General features: G+C 43.7%; 1 protein-coding gene across 1 annotated transcript in view; it reads right to left on the bottom strand.

Moving 5' to 3' along the window:
* The window catches only part of LOC139564056 (2-oxoisovalerate dehydrogenase subunit beta, mitochondrial-like), a 99,485-nt gene that overhangs the window by 64,364 nt on the left and 9,938 nt on the right, over nt 1–25,183 (bottom strand). The window contains exons 2-6 of the mRNA XM_071383271.1: nt 13,242–13,319; nt 13,027–13,095; nt 10,409–10,542; nt 2,361–2,516; nt 1,141–1,249 (exon numbers count right to left, since the gene is read on the bottom strand). Of these exons, the coding sequence (XP_071239372.1) occupies nt 1,141–1,249; nt 2,361–2,516; nt 10,409–10,542; nt 13,027–13,095; nt 13,242–13,319 (546 nt within the window). The remainder of the gene's footprint in view (nt 1–1,140; nt 1,250–2,360; nt 2,517–10,408; nt 10,543–13,026; nt 13,096–13,241; nt 13,320–25,183) is intronic.

The following is a 25,183-nucleotide window of genomic DNA, read 5'->3' as shown; positions in this document are numbered from 1 at the left end:
ATATTGTTGAAAAGCTGGGCAGAGGCTAAGTAAAGGGAAGTCTTTTCTGATATTAATTTCTGGTGGAGCTTCATCATGGAACCAGTTTGTTTGTTTGTTTCTGTCTGTGTCTGTGTGTCGTTGCATACCATGATGGAGCAAAGTGTGAGTCACACAGGCTGTCTTGCCATATTCATTCTGTGTGAACGCGACTACCAGTTGAGAGCTGCATGCTCTTACTACCAGACAGATCACTCCGCTAGGCAGTGTGTGGCGTGCATGTCATAAATAATCGACAAAATGAAGTAACAGCTTCGGGATATGTGTCCGTTTCGTCTGTTTTTTCATCAATTATGTAGATTGAAAATAGCATTATTACAATATTTATTTCACTGGCCCAAGTGGGCCACTGATGTAGATGATTGACTGGCCCGGATGGTCTCCAAAACTTCTCAGGCCAGCGGGCAGCCCTGTATGTAGAGCCCTGTATGGTAAAGGGAGATTTGATTAAACAGAGTTTAACACAATCCCAGAAGAGACGGAGGGAAAGACGGACATAAGGCTTGTTTGGACCGAGTGGTTTCAATACCTGATCAGAAAAATAATGTTCTGAGCATAATCACTTTCTAATGCCTTAATGAAAACAGTCTCTCAACAGTCAGCTTGAGTAGCTCACAACTTGATTTATTTGACTCTTATCACCCAAAGCTATCAATGTGTGGAACTTATAGGCTTTGTTGAGAGGGTTAATAAGAGGCCATTCAGTTGTGAAGGCCATCTATCCCTGCTCTAAAGGTCGAAAAAACGATGTAGGCCAGAGGCAGGCGCCCGAGGCCAGAGAGGACAGCCAACCAGAGGACAGGACACAGGCCAGGCCAGAGGCTGTCAGCAGTTTATGGCCCATTTCGACCAGCTGGTTCACACTTGCGATTGAATCTGGTGAACTCACTCACACTCAGTCCAGAGCCAAGCGGACAGGGCATAGTTTGCTTGCCGTTCTGCTCTCACACAAAAATAACAAGCCGTATGTCACCAAGGAGACGAAAAGGCTGACAAAAGGCCACTGAGAATGCTTGAGGAAACTGAGCATAGACGTGTTGTTGTTAACACACCTCGCCTACAAACACACATCGCCTGGGTCAGATTGGCTCCTTCACTCACCCGCTGCTCTGTAGAGGATCTTGGGCTCGAAGAATATGCAGGGGTTCTGATCTGCGATGCACGACAGCAGCAGTCCCTTACACTGGACCGGACCTCTGGGTATGACAACCTGGAGTGAAATACATAGATAGTACATTACCCTTTCACACTATCGTGCCAACCTGAGCTGTACTGCTCGGACATTTTCTTATAACGTTGTCCCTTTTTCAGCACGGTTCCAGCAACTATTAAGGGAGCGTACCCAGGACAACAGTACAGCTTGCCTTGACTTAGTAGTGCAAATAGGGCGTTTCTGCACCAACACAGACCATACTATTCAACTGGTACGCAAACAAACGACCCAGATGATGTGCAATTGGGTGGAAAGCAGAAGCCGGCTTCCTCTATATCCGAGCTAGGCATTTGAGCCGTCTCGGACCACTTGCAGTGTTTATTACCTTGACCTTTGAAAAAGACAACGAAGGATGTTTACTGTACTGACAATGGCTGTAAAGCGCTAACTGGTGCTGTGGTGCTTGGCTGCGTCGGAGAACTTTAGACTTTTATTCCTTTCGTGACGGTGTGGTGGGGTGAATCATATTTGACATTTTTTAGCACGCACTCGTTTCCCTCCGAGCGTACGTGCATTAAATGCCGGCTTAAATCACACACGCTCACAGATCAGCCGGTTGAACCCCAGGTGATCGCACAGGGTGTACAGTGAGTCAGGTATTTATTTGAGAGTCCATGTGCATAATTTCCCTTTCATTTCTGTGGATGTAAAGCACTATGCAGCAGCCGCCAGGGTTCGGAAATTAAGGGAGTGGGTGCATGAATAGGTCAATAGCAATTTGAGGTAGATTTTGTTCAACCCTCATCAAATCAACAATCCAAAACAGTCCAGTAGGATCCAGACGGAGATGACAAGTGCCTGGATTAGACCTGCGCCAGTCCAGTCCAGTAGGTGTTTAAGCAAGGTACATACACAGAGATAGACTACACCAAAAATACGTGTGATAAGTGCGGCGCAGTGAAGCGAAGAGAGAGGTTGGCTAACTGATACGGGGAGAAAGATGTGTGTGCCTTCGATGATAAAGATAGGCTCAATTTAGGAAGGGGCAAGCAAGTGCAGAAGTAAATAGGTTATAAGGTGCTTTAAGAGTACCGAGTACAGGTGAGGTGGAGAAGTGAGTGAGTGGAGGATGGGATGGGGGGGGAGGCGATAGGGATGAGTGTCTAACCTTGATGCCTGGGCAGTGGGCGAAGAAGGCCTCTGGACTCTGGGAATGGTAGAGCGAGCCGTGGCCCACGCAGCCCCACGGCGCCCGGATGGTGAGGTTCCCGCAGTCAAATAGGTTGCCGGAGCGATAGCGGTACTTGGCTGCTTCGTTTACAATCTGAAGACAGACAGACCGAGAGGCATGAATAATAACATCACCACTCAGCAAGTTGGTCAGTCGGAGCTCGACATTCATAACAATACCTCAGTCTCCCACAACAGAAAGAGTACACATGATTGCGTAGGCTCGGCCCTAATTGGTGGCGCTCTCCGTCACCTTCGGCTGCATGGCAAATGGCTCAGCAAAACACAAAAAGACAATGCCCGAGGACCAGTACGCCCTTCCCACCTAAGAGGGGCCAAACCTCTCCAACAGAAACCAGAGAATTGACTACAGAAATGTGTGTAAGGTACCAAACATGGCTGCAATAGTGTTATACTATATACAACTTAGCTTCAGAGTTCTATTCAGATGACATCTATATGGATGCCTGATCTCTATGGTTACTTGTAGTTGCTCAGAGTGACCTCTGTCGACACTGTATAAAATTGTCCTACCCAGCCCACCACCTCAGGTCATCACACATGGATGTGACGCACTTCCTAGAGGATGTTGGCTGGTTTGATGCGATATCTTAGTTTTACTACCTTTAGTTTAGTCTGCGGGTTGGTCAACAATTGATTTTTGAATAGATCTGGTAATAAATTTACATTTTACATTTAAGTCATTTAGCAGACGCTCTTATCCAGAGCGACTTACAAATTGGTGCATTCACCTTATGATATCCAGTGGAACAACCACTTTACAATAGTGCATCTAACTCTTTTAAGGGGGGGGGGGGGGTTAGAAGGATTACTTTATCCTATCCTAGGTATTCCTTAAAGAGGTGGGGTTTCAGGTGTCTCCGGAAGGTGGTGATTGACTCCGCTGACCTGGCGTCGTGAGGGAGTTTGTTCCACCATTGGGGTGCCAGAGCAGCGAACAGTTTTGACTGGGCTGAGCGGGAACTGTACTTCCTCAGAGGTAGGGAGGCGAGCAGGCCAGAGGTGGATGAACGCAGTGCCCTTGTTTGGGTGTAGGGCCTGATCAGAGCCTGAAGGTACGGAGGTGCCGTTCCCCTCACAGCTCCGTAGGCAAGCACCATGGTCTTGTAACGGATGCGAGCTTCAACTGGAAGCCAGTGGAGAGAGCGGAGGAGCGGGGTGACGTGAGAGAACTTGGGAAAGTTGAACACCAGACGGGCTGCGGCGTTCTGGATGAGTTGTAGGGGTTTAATGGCACAGGCAGGGAGCCCAGCCAACAGCGAGTTGCAGTAATCCAGACGGGAGATGACAAGTGCCTGGATTAGGACCTGCGCCGCTTCCTGCGTGAGGCAGGGTCGTACTCTGCGAATGTTGTAGAGCATGAACCTACAGGAACGGGTCACCGCCTTGATGTTAGTTGAGAACGACAGGGTGTTGTCCAGGATCACGCCAAGGTTCTTAGCACTCTGGGAGGAGGACACAATGGAGTTGTCAACCGTGATGGCGAGATCATGGAACGGGCAGTCCTTCCCCGGGAGGAAGAGCAGCTCCGTCTTGCCGAGGTTCAGCTTGAGGTGGTGATCCGTCATCCACACTGATATGTCTGCCAGACATGCAGAGATGCGATTCACCACCTGGTTATCAGAGGGGGGAAAGGAGAAGATTAATTGTGTGTCGTCTGCATAGCAATGATAGGAGAGACCATGTGAGGATATGACAGAGCCAAGTGACTTGGTGTATAGCGAGAATAGGAGAGGGCCTAGAACAGAGCCCTGGGGGACACCAGTGGTGAGAGCACGTGGTGCGGAGACAGATTCTCGCCACGCCACCTGGTAGGAGCGACCTGTCAGGTAGGACGCAATCCAAGCGTGGGCCGCGCCGGAGATGCCCAGCTCGGAGAGGATGGAGAGGAGGATCTGATGGTTCACAGTATCATAGCTTTGTAAAATGAATAGATTCACATACAAGGCAGTACTGACATTAACAAAGCGTTAAAAATAAATGGGATGAGGGTCTGTTGTTCTGGCTCTTCTCCTGTTTCCTGCCCATGGAAAAAGGTTGTATGGACATATTTTTAGTTGTTGTGAGCTACCCAGGCCCATGCCCAGAGTAGGTCCGATTACTTAATGCTTTGTCTTGTAAGTTAGTTAACCTTAAGATGTATATGACTATAATGACGCTTTGTTAATGTCAGTACTGCCTTGTATGTGAATCTATTCATTTTACAAAGCTATTCAATAATACTTGCTTTGATATTCGCTTATCATGAGTTCATGACCCTTCCATAACACTTGATTTCACATGGTTTTACAATAAATGTTAAATGGAGTCAGATAAAACACTTGAATTAGGCCAATTGCATTGTCTTAATACAGGGTCACATGTGAGGTAAATATTGAGAACACCTGCTCTTTCCATGACAGACTGACGAAGTGAATACAGGTGAAAGCTATGATCGACCCCTTAATGATGTCACTTGTTAAATCCACTTCAAAATCAGTGTAGATGAAGGGGACAAGTTAAAACATATATATTTTTAAGCCTCGAGACATGGATTGTGTGTGTGTGTGTGTGCCATTCAGAGGGTGAATGGGCAAGACAAAATATGTAAGTGCCTCTGAACGCGGTATGGTAGTAATTGTCAGGTGCATCGGTTTGTGTCAAGAACAGCAACGCTGCTGGGTTTTTCATGCTCAACAGCTTCCAGTGTGTATCAAGAATAGTCCACCACCAAAAGGACATTCAGCCAACTTGACAACTGTGGGACGCATTGGAGTCAACATGGGCCAGCATACACTTTTGACACCTTGTAGATTCCATGCCCGAACAAATTGAGTCTGTTCTGAGGACAACTCAATATAAGTAAGGTGTTCTTAATGTTTTGTACACTGAGTATATTCACAATGCGTTCATAAAGTATTCAGACCCATTGACTTTCTCCACATTTTGTTACGCTACAGCCTTATTCTAAAATGTATTAAAATAGTTTTTTCCCCTCGTCGATCTCAAATCAAATTGTATTTGTCACGTGCGCCGAACAGACAGGTGTAGACCTTACCTACAAGCCCTTAACCAACAATGCAGTTGAAAAAAAAGGAGTTAAGAAAATATTTTCTGACTAAAGTCAAAAATAAAAAGTACCAACAAAATAAAGAGGCCATATACAGAGGGTACTGGTACCGAGTCAATGTGCGGGGGTAAAGGTTAGTTGAGGTAATTTGTACATGTAGGTAGGGGTAAAGTGACTATTTATAGATAACAAACAGCAAGTAGCAGCAGTGTAAAAACAAAGGGGGTGCCAATGTAAATAGTCTGGGTGGCAATTTGACACACAATATCCCATAACGACAAAGCAATAACAGGCACATTTGTTTTTGTAAATGTATTAAAACATTTTAAAAACTGAAATATGAAATTTTCATAAGTATTCACACCCTTTACTCAGTACTTTGTTGAAGCACCTTTGGCTGCGAGTACAGCATCGAGTCTTCTTGAGTATAACGCTACAAGCTTGGCACACCTGTATTTGAGGAGATTCTGCCATTCTTCTCAGCAGATCCTCTCAAGCTCTGTCAGGTTGGATGGGGAGCGTCACTGCACAGCTATTTTCAGGTCTCTCCAGAGATGTTCGATCAGGTTCAATTCCGAGCTCTGGCTGGGCCTCTCAAAGACATTCACAGACTCGTCCCGAAGCCACTCCTGCATTGTCTTGGCTATGTACTACGGGTTGATGTCCTGTTGGAAGGTGAACCATCGCCCCAGTCTGTGCTCCTGAGCAGGTTTTCATCAAGGTTCTCTCTGTACTTTACTAGTCCCTGCCGCTGAAAAACATCCCTACAGCATGATGCTGCCACCACCATGCTTCACCGTAAGGATGCTGCCAGGTTTCCTCCAGACGTGACGCTTGGCATTCAGGCCAAATAGTTCAATCTTGGTTTCATCAGACCAGAGAATTTTGTTTCTTATGGTCAGAGTCCTTTAGGTGCCTTTTGGCAAACAACAAGCGGGCTGTCATGTTCCTTTTACCGTGGAGTGGCTTCCGTCTGGCCACTCTACCATAAAGGCCTGATTGTTGGAGTACTACAGAGATGGTTGTCTTTCTGGAAGGTTCTCCCATCTCCACAGAGAAACTCTGGAGCGTTGTCAGAGTGACCACCGACCAAGGCCCTTCTCTACGATTGCTCAGTTTGGCCGGGCTGCCAGCTCTAAGAGGAAGAGTTGGTGGTTCCAAACTTCTTCCATTTAAGAATGATGGAGGCCACTGTGTTCTTGGGGACCTTCAATGCTGCAGACATTTTTTGGTACCCTTTCCCAGAAAGCTCGGAACTCTACGGACAATTCCTTCGACGTCATGGCTTGGTTTTTGCTCTGACATGCGCTGTGAACTGTGGGACCTTATATAGACAGGTGTGTGTGCGCCTTTCCAAATCATGTCCAATCAATTGAATTTACCACAGGTGGACTCCAATCAAGTTGTTAAAACAGCTCAAAGATGACCAATGGAAACAGGGTGCATTTGAGCACAATTTCGAGTCTCATAGCAAAGGGCATAAATACTTATGTAAATAATGTATTTCTGGGGTTTTATACGTTTGCAAAAATGTCTAAAGGCGAGCTTTTGCTTTGTCATTATGGGGTAGTGTGTGTAGATTGATGAGGAAAAATATATGTTGTATTCATTTTATAATAAGGCTGTAACATAACAAAAAATGTGGAAAAAGTGAAGGGGTCTGAATACTTTCCAAATGCACAGCAAATACTAGAGGTCAACCGATTAAATCGGCAATTAGGGCCGATTTCAAGCTTTCATAACAATCGTAATCGGCCTTTTTGGATGCCGATTATGGCCGATTGCATTGCCATCCACGAGGAAACAGCGTGGCAGGCTGACCACCTGTTACGCGAGTGCAGCATCAAAAGGACCTTGTGGCTGCAAGGAGCCAAGGTAAGTTGCTAGCTAGCATTAAACTTATATTAGAAAAAACAATCATTCTTCACATAATCACTAATGAACTACACATGGTTGATGATATTACTAGGTTAACTAGCTTGTCCTGCGTTGCATATAATCAGAGGTGCCTGTTAATTTATCATCGAATCACAGCCTACTTCAACTTTTCCAAACGGTGATGATTTAACAAAAGCACATTCGCGAAAAAAGAACAATCGTTGCACAAATGTACCTAACCATAAACATCAATACCTTTCTTTTCCTATGCTTCCTGGCTGATGTTTTGGTCACTTTTGAATGCTGGCGGTGCTCCCACTCTAGTGGTAGCATGAGACGGAGTCTACAACCCACACAAGTGGCTCAGGTAGTGCAGCTCATCCAGGATGGCACATCAATGCGAGCTGTGGCAAGAAGGTTTGCTGTGTCTGTCAGCGTAGTGTCCAGAGCATGGAGGCGCTACCAGGAGACAGGCCAGTACATCAGGAGACGTGGAGGAGGCCGTAGGAGGGCAACAACCCAGCAGCAGGACCGCTACCTCCGCCTTTGTGCCAGGAGGAGCACTGCCAGAGCACTGCAAAATGACCTCCAACAGGCCACAAATGTGCATGTGTCAGCATATGGTCTCACAAGGGCTCTGAGGATCTCATCTCGGTACCTAATGGCAGTCAGGCTACCTCTGGCGAGCACATGGAGGGCTGTGCGGCCCCACAAAGAAATGCCACCCCACACCATGACTGACCCACCGCCAAACCGGTCATGCTGGAGGATGTTGCAGGCAGCAGAACGTTCTCCACGGCGTCTCCAGACTCTGTCACGTCTGTCACATGTGCTCATGTGCTCAGTGTGAACCTGCTTTCATCTGTGAAGAGCACAGGGCGCCAGTGGTGAATTTGCCAATCTTGGTGTTCTCTGGCAAATGCCAAACGTCCTGCACGGTGTTGGGCTGTAAGCACAACCCCCACCTGTGGACGTCGGGCCCTCATACCACCCTCATGGAGTCTTTTTCTGACCGTTTGAGCAGACACATGCACATTTGTGGCCTGCTGGAGGTCATTTTGCAGGGCTCTGGCAGTGCTCCTCCTTGCACAAAGGTGGAGGTAGCGGTCCTGCTCCTGGGTTGTTGCCCTCCTACGGCCTCCTCCACGTCTCCTGATGTACTGGCCTGTCTCCTGGTAGCGCCTCCATGCTCTGGACACTACGCTGACAGACACAGCAAACCTTCTTGCCACAGCTCGCATTGATGTGCCATCCTGGATGAGCTGCACTACCTGAGCCACTTGTGTGGGTTGTAGACTCCGTCTCATGCTACCACTAGAGTGAGAGCACCGCCAGCATTCAAAAGTGACCAAAACATCAGCCAGGAAGCATAGGAACTGAGAAGTGGTCTGTGGTCACCACCTGCAGAATCACTCCTTTATTGGGGGTGTCTTGCTAATTGCCTATAATTTCCACCTTTTGTCTATTCCATTTGCACAAAAGCATGTGAAATTTTTTGTCAATCAGTGTTGCTTCCTAAGTGGACAGTTTGATTTCACAGAAGTGTGATTGACTTGGAGTTACATTGTGTTGTTTAACAGTGTTCCCTTTATTTTTTTGAGCAGTGTATTATAATTAAGTCTATGATTTGATAGAGCAGTCTGACTGAGCGGTGGTAGGCACCAGCACGCTTGTAAGCACTCAAACAGCACTTTACTGCGTTTGCCAGCAGCTCTTAGCAATGCTTGCTTCACAGCTCTGTTTATGACTTCAAGCCTATCAACAACCGAGATTAGGCTGGCAATACTAAAGTGCCTATAAGAACATTCAATAGTCAAAGGTATATGAAATACAAATGGTATAGAGAAATTACCGACGTGTCGTAATTCCTATAATAACTACAACCTAAAACTTCTTAACTGGGAATATTGAAGACTCATGATAAAAGGAACCACCAGCTTTCATATGTTCTCATGTTCTGAGCAAGGAACTTAGACGTTAGCTTTTTTTTACATGGCACATATTGCACTTTTACTTTATTCTCCAACACTGTGTTGTTGCATTATTTAAACCAAATGGAACACGTTTCATTATTTATCTGAGACTAAATTGATTATATTTATGTATTAAGTTCAAATAAAAGTGTTCATTGTTCATTCAGTATTGTTGTAATTGTCATTATTACAAATATATCTTTCTATCTATATAAAAATTGTCCGATTAATCGGTATCGGCTTTTATTGGTCCTCCAATAATCGGTATTGAAAAATAATAAAATCGGTCAACCTCTAGTACATACTTATATCAAATATTACCACACAACAATTGACCTTACCCACCACGAAAAACTATTAAAGACCACAGGTTCCGAGGGGTCTTTTTGGTCTGTAGTTAATATATTACTTGCCAATACATTCCGACTATCAGATAAAGTACCTCGGAAGCGGATTTCAGAACCATTTTACCCCTACGTATTCACAGTGTACAGAACCTGACCCTTCCACTGATGGTGTCCAAGGCTCTATTTCATCCAATATTCAGGTAGACAATTCTTTCTTGATTTAATGCATCTCTGGGGGCCATTTTGGACTCGTTTTAACTGAGAGTAAAGAGAGAGGAGAGTAGTGTGTGTGTGTGTGTGAGCGCTATTTAGAGCAGAAATGCGTCAGCAGAGAGCGATAAAAGCTAATGTGTGGTTGGCATCTGGCCAAATTATAAATGTTTCGCTTTTTTGACAGCGTTTGATTACAACTTGATTGTGTGGAAGCCTAATCACATATGTGCAGAGAACTCACTCGAGAAAATAATATATTTACACTAATAACATAAGATTGACAAGGACGCAAATGAGGCAGGTGTTTGTTGGTGGGTGAAAACATATACGCATCAGAGAAGCAGAAATGGGAAATGGATTCCAGTAGTCCCTGATCAAATCTGTTCCCGTCACACGAGAGGCTAGGCTATGACGACAACAAATAAAACCATCTGTGCAATCAAACAGGCAAACAAGTGACTGAGAAATGACACTTTATGCACAGAGAGCAGACAGACTGGCTCACCTGGTCGAAGGCAGGGTATATGTAGTCGGCAAACTGGATCTCGGCGATGGCCGTGGCCCCGGCAACCGCCGCACCGATTCCAAATCCCACAATGCCTTGCTCACACAGAGGAGTGTTGAAGACACGGTCTTTACCTGGGAGAGAGACAGAGGAGGGGAGAGGGTTACTCAGCTATCGTCTACCAAGGGGGCTGATGACGACAAATACGAGCACACCCATATCAACCAACGGAGAGAGTTTGTGCTGTGTATTTCGGACTAATTGCTTCAAAAACATCCACTCACTCATTTTCAATTAGGGATGAAATCCAAGCAGAATAATAGTAGGGCCAGGGCACATGGTGGATGACAAGGTGTGTCAGTCACCCCCCACCTAACCAACACTTGCTTCATAAGTGTGTTTAATCATTGCAGTGTCTCCTTAAAATAGCATCTGGACTTAAAATAAGTGACGTGACACGCAGAGACAGAGGACTCCTCCTCAACTGGAGCAAAGTCGGCTGTGACGCACTAAAAAGCCCTCGGCTGAAAAATAAACACAAAAACTATTTTTCCATCCTCCACTCTATAATCTTGACAGCAAGCCGCAGGACTGGGGCTCTACATTTGGGGAGGAATGTTATTCTGGTTCTCTTGCTTTGTTTAATTGCCAAGAAGCAAGTATTTTCTCTCTTTGATCCCTCCGAACCTCGTTTCTGTCCCGTCCAGGGGAGACCTGACCTCAAGCGCCCTCCTCTCACCACAGACCGGACACCATTAGAGCACCGCAAGCCCTGAGAAATGAATAATTTGGCCAAACCATCGCAGTCCAATCAGAATCTTGTGTCCTTGTAAAACACAGCCAGCGTAAACAACATATACATCTGGTGGTCAATGAGTGACACAGTGCGCTCCAAACGTATTGGGACAGTGACAATTGTTTAGGCTCTGTACTCCAGAACTTTGGATTTGAAATGATACAATGACTATGTTGAAGTGCAGCCTGTCAGCTTTAATTTGAGGGTCTTTTCATCACCCGAGTGAACCGTTTAGAAATTACATCACTTTTACAGTCTCCCTATTTCAGGGGACCACAAATTCACTTGTGTATTAAAGTAGTTAAACGTTTAGTATTTGATCTTATATTCCTAGCACGCAATGACTACCTCAAAGCTTGTGACTCTACAAACTTGTTGGCTGCATTTTCTGTTTTTGGTTGTGTAACAGATGCTGTATCATGTCATTTTGGAGTCACGTCTACATTCATGTGGATGCTACCATGATTGCGGATAGGCCTGAACGAATCGTGAATAATGATGAGTGAGAATGTTAGACGCACAAATATCATACCCACAACACATGCTAACCTATCACTATTGCAATAAGAGGGGAGGTAAGCATTTTTTGGGGGGGGTATGATATTTTTGCATCTGTAACACTCTCACTCATTAACGTGGAAGTGTTAATAAACATTCTATTCTTATTTACAATTTAAAAAAAGTGAATCCAAAATGACACAATACATTATTTACCATTCATTTCAATTGGCCACAAACTCATCTGAAACGCAACCAAAACAAACAGCAAATGTAGAGTCACAAGCTTGATTTAATCGTTGTGTGCTAGGAATATGGGACCAAATACTAAACTTTGACTACTTTAAATACACATAAGTGAATTTGTCCCAATACTTTTGGTTCCATAAATATTGTGTCACTGTCTTAGTACTTTTGGAGCTCACATTAGATGAATATGCACTGCCCTCGCACACGTTTGAGGCATCTATTGGCTACTCATTCATGACCGACTAATTTTCATTTAGGAGAAATAGAAAAGGCCGAGGTCGAAGTGGCTAGTCGTTTCCAGGCGAACGGCGCAGGAGACACTTCCTGTGCGCACGCTACTCAGTGACGTGCATCACTGGGGTGAATGAGTCAGTCAGCCACACAAATAGAGATTAGCATACTACCCATAAAGCTGCATGTAGTATAATGGTGTAGAGAGAGGGGATTTTTTTTTAATCCCTCTCCGCCATCTATCTACCTAGATGAGATGAAAAATAATGATCCATAGCAGAAGGTCAACACATCTGACGTCAAATACAACAAAAGAAAGCACAGAGGGGGAGATGTGCGTTGGCTTTTCGAAAATCTAATCATATATTTACACCTAGCCAGGGGTGAATCGCGACTGGTGTCCACATTATGGAGATGAGGGTAAAGTATCCTACATTATCAGGAGGCAGCACACAAAATATATTAAATGGTCATTTCAAAACCTGCACATTTGTAGCAGCAGTACACCCGCAGTAGTTAATCCACTCTAAAGATTATTTCATATTAGGATAATAAAAGGAGGAATTCAAGTGTGCAAAAAATGACTACTATATGGAAAAACGATGCGATTATTATTAATATCAAGTATCTATTGAAAATGTGTCTCCTTGCAATCAACATTTGTAAGCAAGCACAGCTATAGCAGGACTATCACACACAATTTGAGTTTTGACCAATAGGTGTATGCATGACAATGGTTCTCTGCTGCCATCTGGTGGTATCACAATGTTATTCATATTAAATCAGCACAAACATACTGATAAATTTGTCCAAAATGATAAGGGGAAAGTATTCAGCCTCTTACCATATTTGTCTCGGAGACCCACGGTGCAACGAAATACTCCACCAAAGGCGACATCTTCCCCAAAGATGACTGAAGGACAGATACATCTCATATTGATTGACACAGTAACACATAGGCCTAACATTTCTAAATTGCATGTCTTATTCACGCATATCCTCCAAAACATTGATGAATACATGAACACATTAAATGACAACCCAGACTAGTTTTATTACCTGCGGTGGGGTCGCTGGCGAGAGTGTTGTCCAAGGCACTGGTCACAGACTGAAATAAGTTCATCTTTGTAGTGGGGCCTACAAGAAGTTGGGAGAATTTTATGGAGCGATTAAAAAGTGCCAACAGAAATGATTTGAAATCCAAATTTCTATATAGATATTGAATCTGTAATGAACAGATGGAATCGTATAATTCATAAATTAAACTTATTTTCATTTGAAACTGAATTGAATTAATATTGCATTCAGATTTCTAATTCAATTTAGGTAAATATTTCAATTCTATATCAGTTTCATTATGATAAATAATCACATTCATTGCATGTGTATCAAGTCTGTATCATTTCCAGTTTTATCAAAGATATATATATACACACATACATACACAGTCGGATGTTTACATACACTTAGGTTGGAGTCATTAAAACTCGTTTTTCAACCACTCCACACATTTCTTGTTAACAAAATATCGTTTTGGCAAGTCGGTTAGGACATCTACTTTGTGCATGACACAAGTAATTTGTCCAACAATTGTTTACAGACAGATTATTTCACTGTATCACAAATGCAGTGGGTCAGAAGTTTACATACACTAACTTGAGTGTGCCTTTAAACAGCTTGGAAAATTCCAGAAAATGTCATGGCTTTAGAAGCTTCTGATAGGCTATTTGACATCATTTGAGTCATTCGGAGGTGTACCTGTGGATGTATTTCAAGGCCTACCTTCAAACTCAGTGCCTCTTTGCTTGATATCATGGGAAAATCAAAAGAAATCAGCCTAGACCTCAGGAAAACAATTGTAGACCTTCACAAGTCTGGTTCAACCTTGAGAGCAACCTGAAGGTACCAAGTTCATCTGTACAAACAATAGTATGCAAGTATAAACACCATTGGACCACGCAGCCGTCATACCGCTCAGGAAGGAGACGCGTTCTGTCTCCTAGAGATGAACGTACTTTTGTGCAAAAAAATCCCAGAACAGCAGCAAAGGACCTTGTGAAGATGCTGGAGGAAACAGGTACAAAAGTATCTTTATCCACAGCAAAACGAGTCCTATATCGACAACCTGAAAGGCCGCTCAGCAAGGAAGAAGCCACTGCTCCAAAACCACCATTAAAAAAGCCAGACTACGGTTTGCAACTGCACATGAAGAAATATCATACTTTTTGGAGAAATGTCCTTTGGTCTGATGAAACAAAAATAGAACCGTTTGGCCATAATGAATATCATTATGTTTGGAGGAAAAAGGGGGATGCTTGCAAGCCGAAAAACACCATCCCAACCGTGAAGCACGGGGGTGGCAGCATCATGAATGAATGATTTGGCGTTACCTTAGATTGTAAGCTGTCATGGTCAAAACAGATTCAAAGGTTGTGAAGATAGGGAGAGGTCTGTCCAATAATAAAGAGATGCTCCGCTTTTTTGACACCACACTCCACAATGCAATTCCTGCACGCTCTAGTTTTATCTCATTATTATTATTATTGTCCAGTCATATGGTCAAGTGCTGCAAAGAAAGACCTAGTTAAGCTGCAGCTGGCTCAAAACAGAGCCGCATGTCTAGCGCTTCATTGTAATCAGAGGGCTAATATTAATACTCTGCATGCCAGTCTCGCTTGGCTAAGAGTTGAGGAAAGACTGACCACGTCACTTCTTGTTATTATGAGAAACACTGTGTTGGAAATTCCAAAAATTGTTTGCATAGTCAACTTACACACAGCACTCACACTTACCCCACCAGACATGCCACCAAGGGTCTTTTCGCGGTCCCCAGGTCCAGAACAAATTCACGGAAACGTACGGTATTATACAGAGCCATGAATGCATGAAACTCCCTTCATCTTATATAGCGCAAGTGAACAGCAAACCTGGTCTAAAAACAAAATAAAGCAACACCTCACGGCACAACACCTCTCCCCCATGTGACCTACTTGTTATGTGTATGTACTGACATGTATGTGTAACAGATATATGCGCGTACACACACACGTTAATGTTTTAAATGTAAATTGTTAAGAAATGCTATTTGGCCCCATAACAATTTCTCATGTCATCTGACCATAGCACCAGTTCCAATCCAAGTGCCAATGCCGTTTATGAAACGCTAGGCATTTACATTTGTTGGATGACATGATAATATAGCTTTTTGGCCACGTACACCAGGTGTCAAAATAAGGATATATAAGTTGAAAATAACCTTATATTTCCTGTAAAGTATGGTGGTGGATCTGATTTTAAAATGGGGCCATTTTACTTCCACTGGTCCTGGGGCCCTTGTTAAGGTCAACAGCATCATGAACTTTACCTAGTACCCTGGTATTTTTGCCAAAAAACCTGGTTGCCTCTGCAAGGAGGCTGAAACTAGATCTGAGGTGGACCTTCCAGCAAGTGATCCAAAATCCAAAGAAATTGTTAATTGACCACAAAAATCTACATTTTGCAATGGCCATGTCAGAATATCAAGGATCTGGAAATATTATGTATGGAGTTCTCCAGTCTCATAAAATATTTTAGAAAAAGGCTCAGTGTCATTATCCTCACAAGGTGAGGTATTGAAAGGTATATTATTATTTATTTTATTTTTTTATAAAAAACTGGGGAGCAAATCATTTTGACCCATATCTTTTTTAGAAAAAATATTGTTACTTGTTAAACAAAATCTCTTTCTCTGAGCAATTGTTTTTGTATAAAATATACATTTCGTATTTTTTTTTGCATACAATAAAGCACAGGATTTGTATTCTTTATTTTCTATAAAACATTTTGCTCATCTTTATCAAGGGTGCCAATCATTTTGGACATGACTGACTGGGTTCAAACTCAAGCCTACTGCACAACAACACTTTCTATGGCAAACAGAAGCAGAAGGTTCTGTGTACCCCAATGAGACTGCAACAGAGGTGGATTAGTGATCTATGCACGTGATGAGCAACATTATTGCCTTCAACCTGAAGACATTAGTTTGACTGAGGGGGTTTTAACCCAGGTCTCCTATGCACCACACAATGTCACTTTGCAGGTCTCTAACCAGTTACTCATCACGCAAGCGTCGCAAGTCACAGAACCAATGCCTAGGCCTTAGCTCCGCAGGCTAACAAAGTCTTAACCCAGTCAGTCGTGTTTTTTGAAAAAACATTTCACCTTTATTTAACTAGGCACGTTAGTTAAGAACAAATTCTTATTTACAATGACAGCCTACCGAGGAACAGTGGGTTAACTGCCTTGTTCAGGGGCAGAATGACAGATTTTTACCTCGTCAGCTCAGGGAATCGACAAGTACCCTTGCCAGAGACATGAAACTAAAGTAGTCAGCATGCTTCAGTTTGGCTGGCGGCTAGCCAAACCGAACAAGTGTGCTCGAATACTCCCTTAAAATACCTTTGCTTGGCCTTACGAGTGGCGCAGCGGTCTAAGGCACTGCATTGCAGTGCTGAGCAGTCACTACAGCCTCGGGTTCGATCCCAGGCTGTGTTACAGCCTGCCGTGACCGGGAGACCCATGAGGCGGGCGCCCAATTGGCCCAGTGTCATCCGGGTTAGGGGAGGGTTTGGCCGGACGGGATTTCCTTGTCTCGTCGTGCTCTAGCGACTCCTTGTGGTGGGCTGAGCGCCTGCAAGCTGACTTTGGTCGTCATTTGGACAGTGTTTCCTCCGACACATTGGTGTGGCTGGCTTCTGGGTTAAGCAAGCAGTGTGGGTTAAGGGTTAAGCAGGCAGGGTCATATTTCGGAGGACGCATGGCTCTCGACCTTCGCATCTCCCGAGTCCGTTGGGGAGTTGCAGCAATGTGACAAGACTAACTACCAATTGGATACCACAAAATCACGGAGAAAAAGGGCCAAAAAAAAAGAAAAAAAAAGTTGCTTGCATTTCTTGAATAAAAAAAATAAAAAAAGCTCAATAGTGCAGTTTGTCCATTTTGAGACGCCGTAACCAGTATGCACTTCCTCAAATAGTCAGAATTCTAACACAAGATATGTCATTCATTTTGATGTTTTTGCAAAGGAGATCTTAGTCACGCAATTTTACGTTATGTTTGGTGCAGTATTTCTCAATGAAAAAATGTGCATGAAAACGAGTCGTCCCAAAAACTTTATTGAAGAATCCCTACTGTTGACCAATCACCTGATTAAGGGACGTAGACTTCGACTTGCCTCTAGAAAAAAAACAGTGTCCTCAAACAGCTGAAAAATGAACAAAAGCAAGAAAATGTCGTCATAATATAGTATATGCACAAACTGTTTCGGCTGGGAGGCATGCGGACACCTTAATTAACATGTCAAACTAACACGTCTTCAGGTCTCAGGCAGGGTTCTCATCACATAAGCATGGGTCACCAAACCACATTCTTTTGATGAGTAACCTTGCTGGATCTTGAAGACTTGTATTAGTGTAGCAGGTGGGGATTTGTGAAACTCACTCCTCAGCCTGAAGCGTCGCCCCTTTGAAGAAGGCCTTTTGTGTGTGAGGTGTATACTTTTGTTTCAAAGTAGATCTGTTTAAGACTACCAAGAAACACTCCGTGTGACCCTGATTGCAGGTAAAGGTTAATAGCCTGATGGGATGGAACGCTTCAAATGCTTTGTATATTTTATTGTATGGGCAGTCACATGGGTTTGAGGCAGAGGTCCCGAGTTCAACTTTCGATATAAGCGGAATTAGGGGGGAAGCGGTACTCGATAAGCAAGCAGTGTGTCATCCTTTACATTAACTTCCTCACCTCATCCCTATGGGCTTTAGCTAAGTGGGTTAACAGTCTTGTGACATCCAGGATATATTCCGTTCAATCTTTTACCCAGACTTCAGCAGAAATGTAGAGAAGCATATATTTATTTATGTATTTTATTTATTTTTTAAGAACCACCAGTCAGGAAGATACAGATAGCTGATACTACATTGAGCAAAATCTGTTTTTAGTTAGTTGGAAGAAAATAAAAAAATCCAAAATTTTTCCATATGCACAAAAAGCATATGGAAAGAAATCTCAAATGTTGTGCAGTAATGTGTTTTACGTCCCTGTTACAGAGCATTTCTCCTTTGCCAAGATAATCCATCCACCTGCCAGGAGTGGCATATACACAGCATGATCATTACACAATTGCAACTTGCGCTGGGGACAATAAAAATCCACTTAAAAATGTGCAGTTTTGTGACAGCACATTGCCACAGATGTCTCAAGTTTTGAGGGAGCGTGCAATTGGCATGCTGACTGCAGGAATGTCCACCTGAGCTGTCCACCGGCCTCACAAACGCAGACCACATGTACCCACGCCAGCCCAGGACCTTCACACCCGGCTTCTTCACCTGCGGGATCATCGGAGGGGCTGTGGGGGGTGCTGAGGCGTATTTATGTCTGTAATGAAGCCCTTTTGTGGGGGGAAACTAATTCTGATTGGCTGGGCCTGGCTCCCCAGTGGGTGGGTCTGGCTGACAGGTGGGTGGGCCTATGCCCTCCAAGGCCCACCCATGGCAGCACCCCTGCCCAGTCATGTGAAATCCATAGTTTTGGGCCTAATGCATTTATTTCAATTGACTGATTTCCTTATATGAACTGTAAGTCAGTAAAATCTTTGAAATTGCGTTTATATTTTTGTTTAGTATATACAGTATACACCAGTGTGGCAGTTGTACTAAACTCCTAAGGCATAAAATGTTGTAAAATAATCCATGTGCATCATTAATTAAAATGACAATTGAATGCTTAGATAACCTATGCAGAAAAATGTATATATGGAGAGCACTACGGTTGCGGGCGGTGCAGTTGCCGTACCAGGCGGTGATACAGCCCGACAGGATGCTTTAAATTGTGCATCTGTAAAAGTTTGTGAGGGTCGTAGGGGACAAGCCAAATTTCTTCAGCCTCCTGAGGTCGAAGAGGAGCTGCTGCGCCTTCTTAACCACACTGTCTGTGTGGGAGGACCATTTCAGATTGTCAGTGATGTGTACGCCAAGGAACTTAAAGCTTTTCACCTTCTCCACTGCGGTGTGTGGTGGACCTACAGCACGACACTTGAGGCATTGTGCTTCTTGTCAGTAACAACCACATCATCAACATTAAGAGACATGGGCAGCTGTGAGGAGGAGGGTTTATTCTCCAGGTCTTTAACCATTTTCCAGAACTTCTTGGGGTTAGACCCACAGAGAGAGAACTGCTCCTTAAAGTAACTAACTTTTGCCTTCCGGATAGCCTGAGTGCACTTATTTCTCATTTGCCTGAACGAGAGCCAGTCAGAGTACGCGTGTGCCGAGGCTTTCGCCAAATGCAATTCTTGAGGTGGAGTAACTCAGCAACATCACGGTCGAACCAGTGGCTGAACCGGTTTTTAATTCTCATTTTCTTTATGGAGGCGTGTTTGTTAACAATACCACTGGGAAAAAAAAAAAAAGAAGTTCCAAGCGTCTTCGACAGAGGGGATCAAGCTGATTCTATACCATTTTACAGAAAACAACTATTACGCAGAATTATTGAAAAACCCTGTTAATGACAGTATCGATTTGTTTAATCATATTAAAGTACGTCTTTATGTTTGATGCATTGAATTTTTGCAATCACATACATTATTTTGATGTGTGCCCATGAACTGTTCGCACCGTAACATAGGGAGCTACGAAATGTTACGAGGTTACAGCACACTTCTGAGGTCTCCATACAAAAGTGAGTCACAGCAATATCCAGGAATTTCACAGGATCAATGTCAATGTATAATTCAATTATTAAATGCTTAGTAGATGCTAACAACAAACAGTATCATAAACATAGGAAAAAAAGGTTGCGTTTTAGCCAAATCTGTGAAGACTCCAAGCACGAGAAAGGTGTTGATTCAACTCATTAATAATTAGCTGTAATGAATATATCTATGTTCCCCCTTTATATGTTAATGTATTCACATGAGAAAAAAAAAAGGTACATTTTGAATTACTTTGTTAGAAAGTTTGCAACAGCTCCAAACAGCTGTCCACGACAAGAAATGCTCACTGGTACCCTAGAACAGCGGTCCCCAACCACCGGGACGCAGCCCATTCGCTACCGGGGCACACAAAGGATAAATCATTACTTATTTATTTAAAATCTGTAAAATAAAATAATTGTATACAATTATAGGCCATTTGTGCAGTAATTACATTGACTTTGGTGCAGTCTCTTGGTCCTTTTCTCACCACTCTAATATCTCTGTCACACCCACAAGAGTTTACAGATTTTGAACTTGAGTAATGCGCGAGTGCATCATGGTCTGTGTTGCCCGCCAACTTTGTACTAGCTAGCTACGTTAGCTGACATGAATAAAAACAACCGTCGCTGTAGAGCTTCTTCTGAAGGGGTAAGAGCGATAAGGGCCCAACGACGATGTCGATAATGCAGAGACAGCAGAGCCCGAGAATGCAAAAAAGAAAAATTAAGCCTTATTCAATATTAAATATGATGAGTCCAACCTAAAATATGGCTTTATTGCGACAGGTGACTTGAATGCTCCAAGTCCCCTGTGCGTAGTATGTGGAGTTAAGGCTTCATTGCCTCGTTAGATCAAAACTGCTTCGGCAAAGCAAATCTAAGCACCCGGCACTGAAAGACAAACCTGAAAACGTGAACAAGGACAGCAGCAAGTCTTGAAAGCCACCGCATCAACAAACGTGGCTGCACTGAGAGCGTCATACTTAGTGGCTAGCCGTATTGCTAAGGCCAAGAAGCCTTTCACTACTGGCGAGGAGTTGATTCTACCTGCCGCTAAGGACATTTGCCGTGAACTCTTAGGAGAGGCTGCGGCTAAAAAGACAGCAAAGGTTCCTCTTTCGGCTATCACCGTCAGTTGGCTAATTAATGAAATAGCGGAGGACGTTGAGGCACAATTGTTTAGAGGCTTAACGAGTCACCGTGGTATGCAATCCAGGTTGACGAATCTACCGATTAGGACAACAAGGCAATACTGCCTGTTCATGTGCGATATATATCTCAGGATGATGTGCATGAGGATATGTTGTGTGCGCTGTCCCTGCCGACTAACACAACGGCCGCAGAACTATTCAAGTCTTTGGATGATTACATGTCAGGAACATTGGATTGGTCGTTCTGTGTTGGCGTATGCACGGATGGGGCTGCTGCCATGACTGGGTGGCTGTCTGGTTTCACTACCCGGGTTAAAGAGGTTGCACCTGAATGTGAGTCTACGCACTGTGTCATTCACAGAGCTGGCTAGCTGAAAAATGTCACCTGAATTTAACATGGTATTGAATGATGTTATTAAAGTTATCAATCACGTCAAAGCACACGCCCTTAACTCGCGTCTGTTTGGGCAGCTTTGTGAGGAAATGGACGCAGAGCACAAACGGCCTCCTCTTATACACAGAAGTCAGATGGCTATCCAGGGGGACACCGCTTGCCAGAGTGTTTGAGTTACGAGAGCCCCTGCAGAGATTTCTTTCAGAAAAAAAAGTTACTACTGGCAGCACATTTCAATGACGAGGAATGGGTCATATTGCGTGACATATTCAACCTGCTCAACAAACTCAATCTGTCACTTCAGGGGAGAATGACACCTGTCATTAAGTTGGCAGATAAAGTCATTAAGTTGCATTCAAAGCCAAACTGGAAGTTTGGGGACGGCGAGTGGGCAGGGACATATTTGACATGTTCCAAACATTAGCAGGGATTTTGGGAGTGACGGAGACTGGGCCGTCTTTCTCCCAGCTGGTGCGCCTTCACATAGCTTCGCTGTCAACGGCGTTCGAGTGTTACTTCCCAACCCATTTGTGAATCGTCCATGTCCGGTAAGGAAGAAGATCAACTCGAGGTTGCAAATGACCGTGGCCTTAAAAAGTATGTTCGAGATAACTTCATCTCTGCCGACCTTCTGGATTAAAATCAAGGCTGTATATCCTGAGATAGCCACAAAAGCACTGAAAACGTTGCTTCCATTTTCCAACATCCTATCTCTGCGAAGCTGGGTTTTCCACAATGACGGCAACAAAAACGAAATTCAAATCAAATCAAATATTATTAGTCACATGCGCCGAATACAACAGGTGTAGACCTTACAGTGAAATGCATACTTACGAGCCCCTAACCAACAATGTAGTTTGAAAAAATATGGATAAGAAATAAAAGTAACAAGTAATTAAAGAGCAGCAGTAAAACAACAATAGCGAGACTATATACAAGGGGGGGGGGGGGGGGGGGGGGTACTGGTACAAAGTCAATGTGCAGGGGCACCGGTTAGTTGAGGTAAAATGTACATGTAGGTAGAGTTATTAAAGTGACTATGCATAGATGATAACAACAGCGAGTAGCAGCGGTGTAAGAGGGGACAATGCAAATAGTCTGGGTAGCCATTTGATTAGCTGTTAAGGAGTCTTATGGCTTGGTGTAAAAGCTGTTTCGAAGCCTCTTGGACCTAGAATTGGCGCTCCTGTACTGCTTGCCGTGCGGTAGCAGAGAGAACAGTCTATGACTAGGGTGGCTGGAGTCTTTGACAATTTTTAGGGCCTTCCTCTGACACCGTTTGCAAGCCCTGGTTTGCAAGCCCTGCCACATCCGACGAGCGTCAGAGCCAGTGCAGTACGATTCGATCTTAGTCCTGTATTGACGCTTTGCCTGTTTGATGGTTCGTCGGAGATGTTGCCTGTAATCCATGGCTTCTCGTTGGGGTATGTACGTACGGTCACTGTGGGGACGACGTGATCGATACACTTATTGATGAAGCCAATGACTGATGTGGTGTACTCCTCAATGCCATCGGAGGAATACCGGAACATATTCCAGTCTGTGCTAGCAAAACAGTCCTGTAGCTTAGCATCTGCTTCATCTCCCCACTTTTTTATTGATCTTGTCACTGGCGCTTCCTGCTTTAATTTTCGCTTGTAAGCAGGAATCAGGAGGATAGAACTATTGTCAGATATGCCAAATGGAGGTCGAGGGAGAGCTTTGTATGCGTCTCTGTGTGTGGAGTGAAGGTGGTCCAGAGTTCTTTTCCCTCTGGTTGCACATTTAACATGCTGATAGAAATTTGGTCAAACGGAGTTAAGATACCCTGCATTCAAGTCCCCGGCTACTAGGAGCGCCGCCTCTGGGTGAGCGTTTTCTTGTTAGCTTATGGCGGAATACAGCTCATTCAATGCTGTCTTAGTGCCAGCCTCTGACTGTGGTGGTATGTAAACATCTACGAAAAATACAGATGAAAACTCTCTAGGTAGATAGTGTGGTCTACAGCATATCATGAAATACTCTCCACAGGCGAGCAATAGCTCGAGACTTCCTTAGATATCGTGCACCAGGTGTTATTTACAAAAATACATAGTCTGCCGCCCCTTGTCTTACCAGACGCCGCTCTTCTATCCTGCCGGTGCAGCGTATAACCTGCCAGCTTTATGTTGATAGTGTCGTCGTTGAGCCACGTCTCCGTGAAGCATAAGATATTACAGTTTTGAATGTCCCGTTGGTAGATTAATCTTCCGCGTAGGTCATATAATGTAAAGCTACAGCTGAAATCGGAAGTTTACATACACCAAATACATTTAAACTCAGTTTTTCACAATTCCTGACATTTAATCCTAAAAATAATTCCTTGTCTTAGGTCAGTTAGGATCACCACTTTATTTTAAGAATGTGAAATGTCAGAATAATAGTAGAGAATGATTTATTTCAGATTTGATTTCTTCCATCACATTCCCAGTGGGTCAGAAGTTTACATACACTCAATTAGTATTTGGTATCATTGCCTTTAAATTGTTTAACTTGGGTCAAATCTGTCGGGTAGCCTTCCACAAGCTTCCCACAATAAGTTGGGGGAATTTTGGCCCATTCCTCCTGACAGAGCTGGTGTAACTGAGTCAGGTTTGTAGGCCTCCTTGCTCACATACGTTTTTTCAGTTCTGCCCACAAATTTTCTATAGGATTGAGGTCAGGGCTTTGTGATGGCCACTCCAATACCTTGACTTTGTTGTCCTTAAGCCATTTTTCCAAAACTTGAGAAGTATTCTTGGGGTCATTGTCTATTTGGAAGACCCATTTGCAACCAAGCATTAACATCCTGATGTCTTGATGTTGCTTCAATATATCCACATAACTTCCCTACCTCATGATGCCATCTATTTTGTGAAGTGCACCAGTCCCTCCTGCAGCAAAGCACCCCCACAACATGATGCTGCCACCCCTGTGCTTCACAGTTGGGATGGTATTCTTCAGCTTGCAAGTCTCCCCCTTTTTTCTCCAAACATAACGATCGTCATTGTTTCATCAGACCAGAGGACATTTCTCCAAAAAGTACGATCTTTGTCCCCATGTGCAGTTGCAAACTGTATTCTGGCTTTTTTATGGCGGTTTTGGAGCAGTGGCTTCTTCCCTGCTGAGCGGCCTTTCAGGTTATGTCGATATATGACTAGTTTTACTGTGGATATAGATACTTCTGTATCTGTTTCCTCCAGCGTCTTCACAAGGTCCTTTGCTGTTGCTCTGAGATTGATTTGCACTTTTTGCACCAAAATACGTTCATCTCTAGGAGAGAGAACTCGTCTCCTTCCTGAGCGGTATGACGGCTGCATGGTCCCATGGTGTTTATACTTGCGTACTATTGTTTGTACAGATTTACGAGGTACCTTCAGGTTTTTTGAAATTGCTCCCAAGGATGAACCAGACTTGTGAAGGTCTACAATTTATTTTCCTGAGGTCTTGGCTGCTTTCTTTTCATTTTCACATGATGTCAAGCAAAGAGACACTGAGTTTGAAGGTAGGCCTTGAAATACATCCACGTACACCTCCAATTGACTCAAATTATGTCAATTACCCTATCAGAAGCTTTAAAGCCATGACATCATTTTCTGGATTTTCTATGGCGTTTAAAAGGCACAGTCAACTTAGTGGATGTAAACTTCTGACCCACTGGAATTATGATACAGTGAATTATAAGTGAAACAATCTGTCTGTAAACAATTGTTGGAAAAATTACTTGTGTC

Source organism: Salvelinus alpinus, chromosome 35 (assembly GCF_045679555.1).
Source record: "Salvelinus alpinus chromosome 35, SLU_Salpinus.1, whole genome shotgun sequence".
NCBI classification, from domain to species: domain Eukaryota; kingdom Metazoa; phylum Chordata; class Actinopteri; order Salmoniformes; family Salmonidae; genus Salvelinus; species Salvelinus alpinus.
The sequence above is the reverse complement of the archived record's forward strand: the minus strand, read 5'-3'. Positions and strand labels throughout refer to the sequence as shown.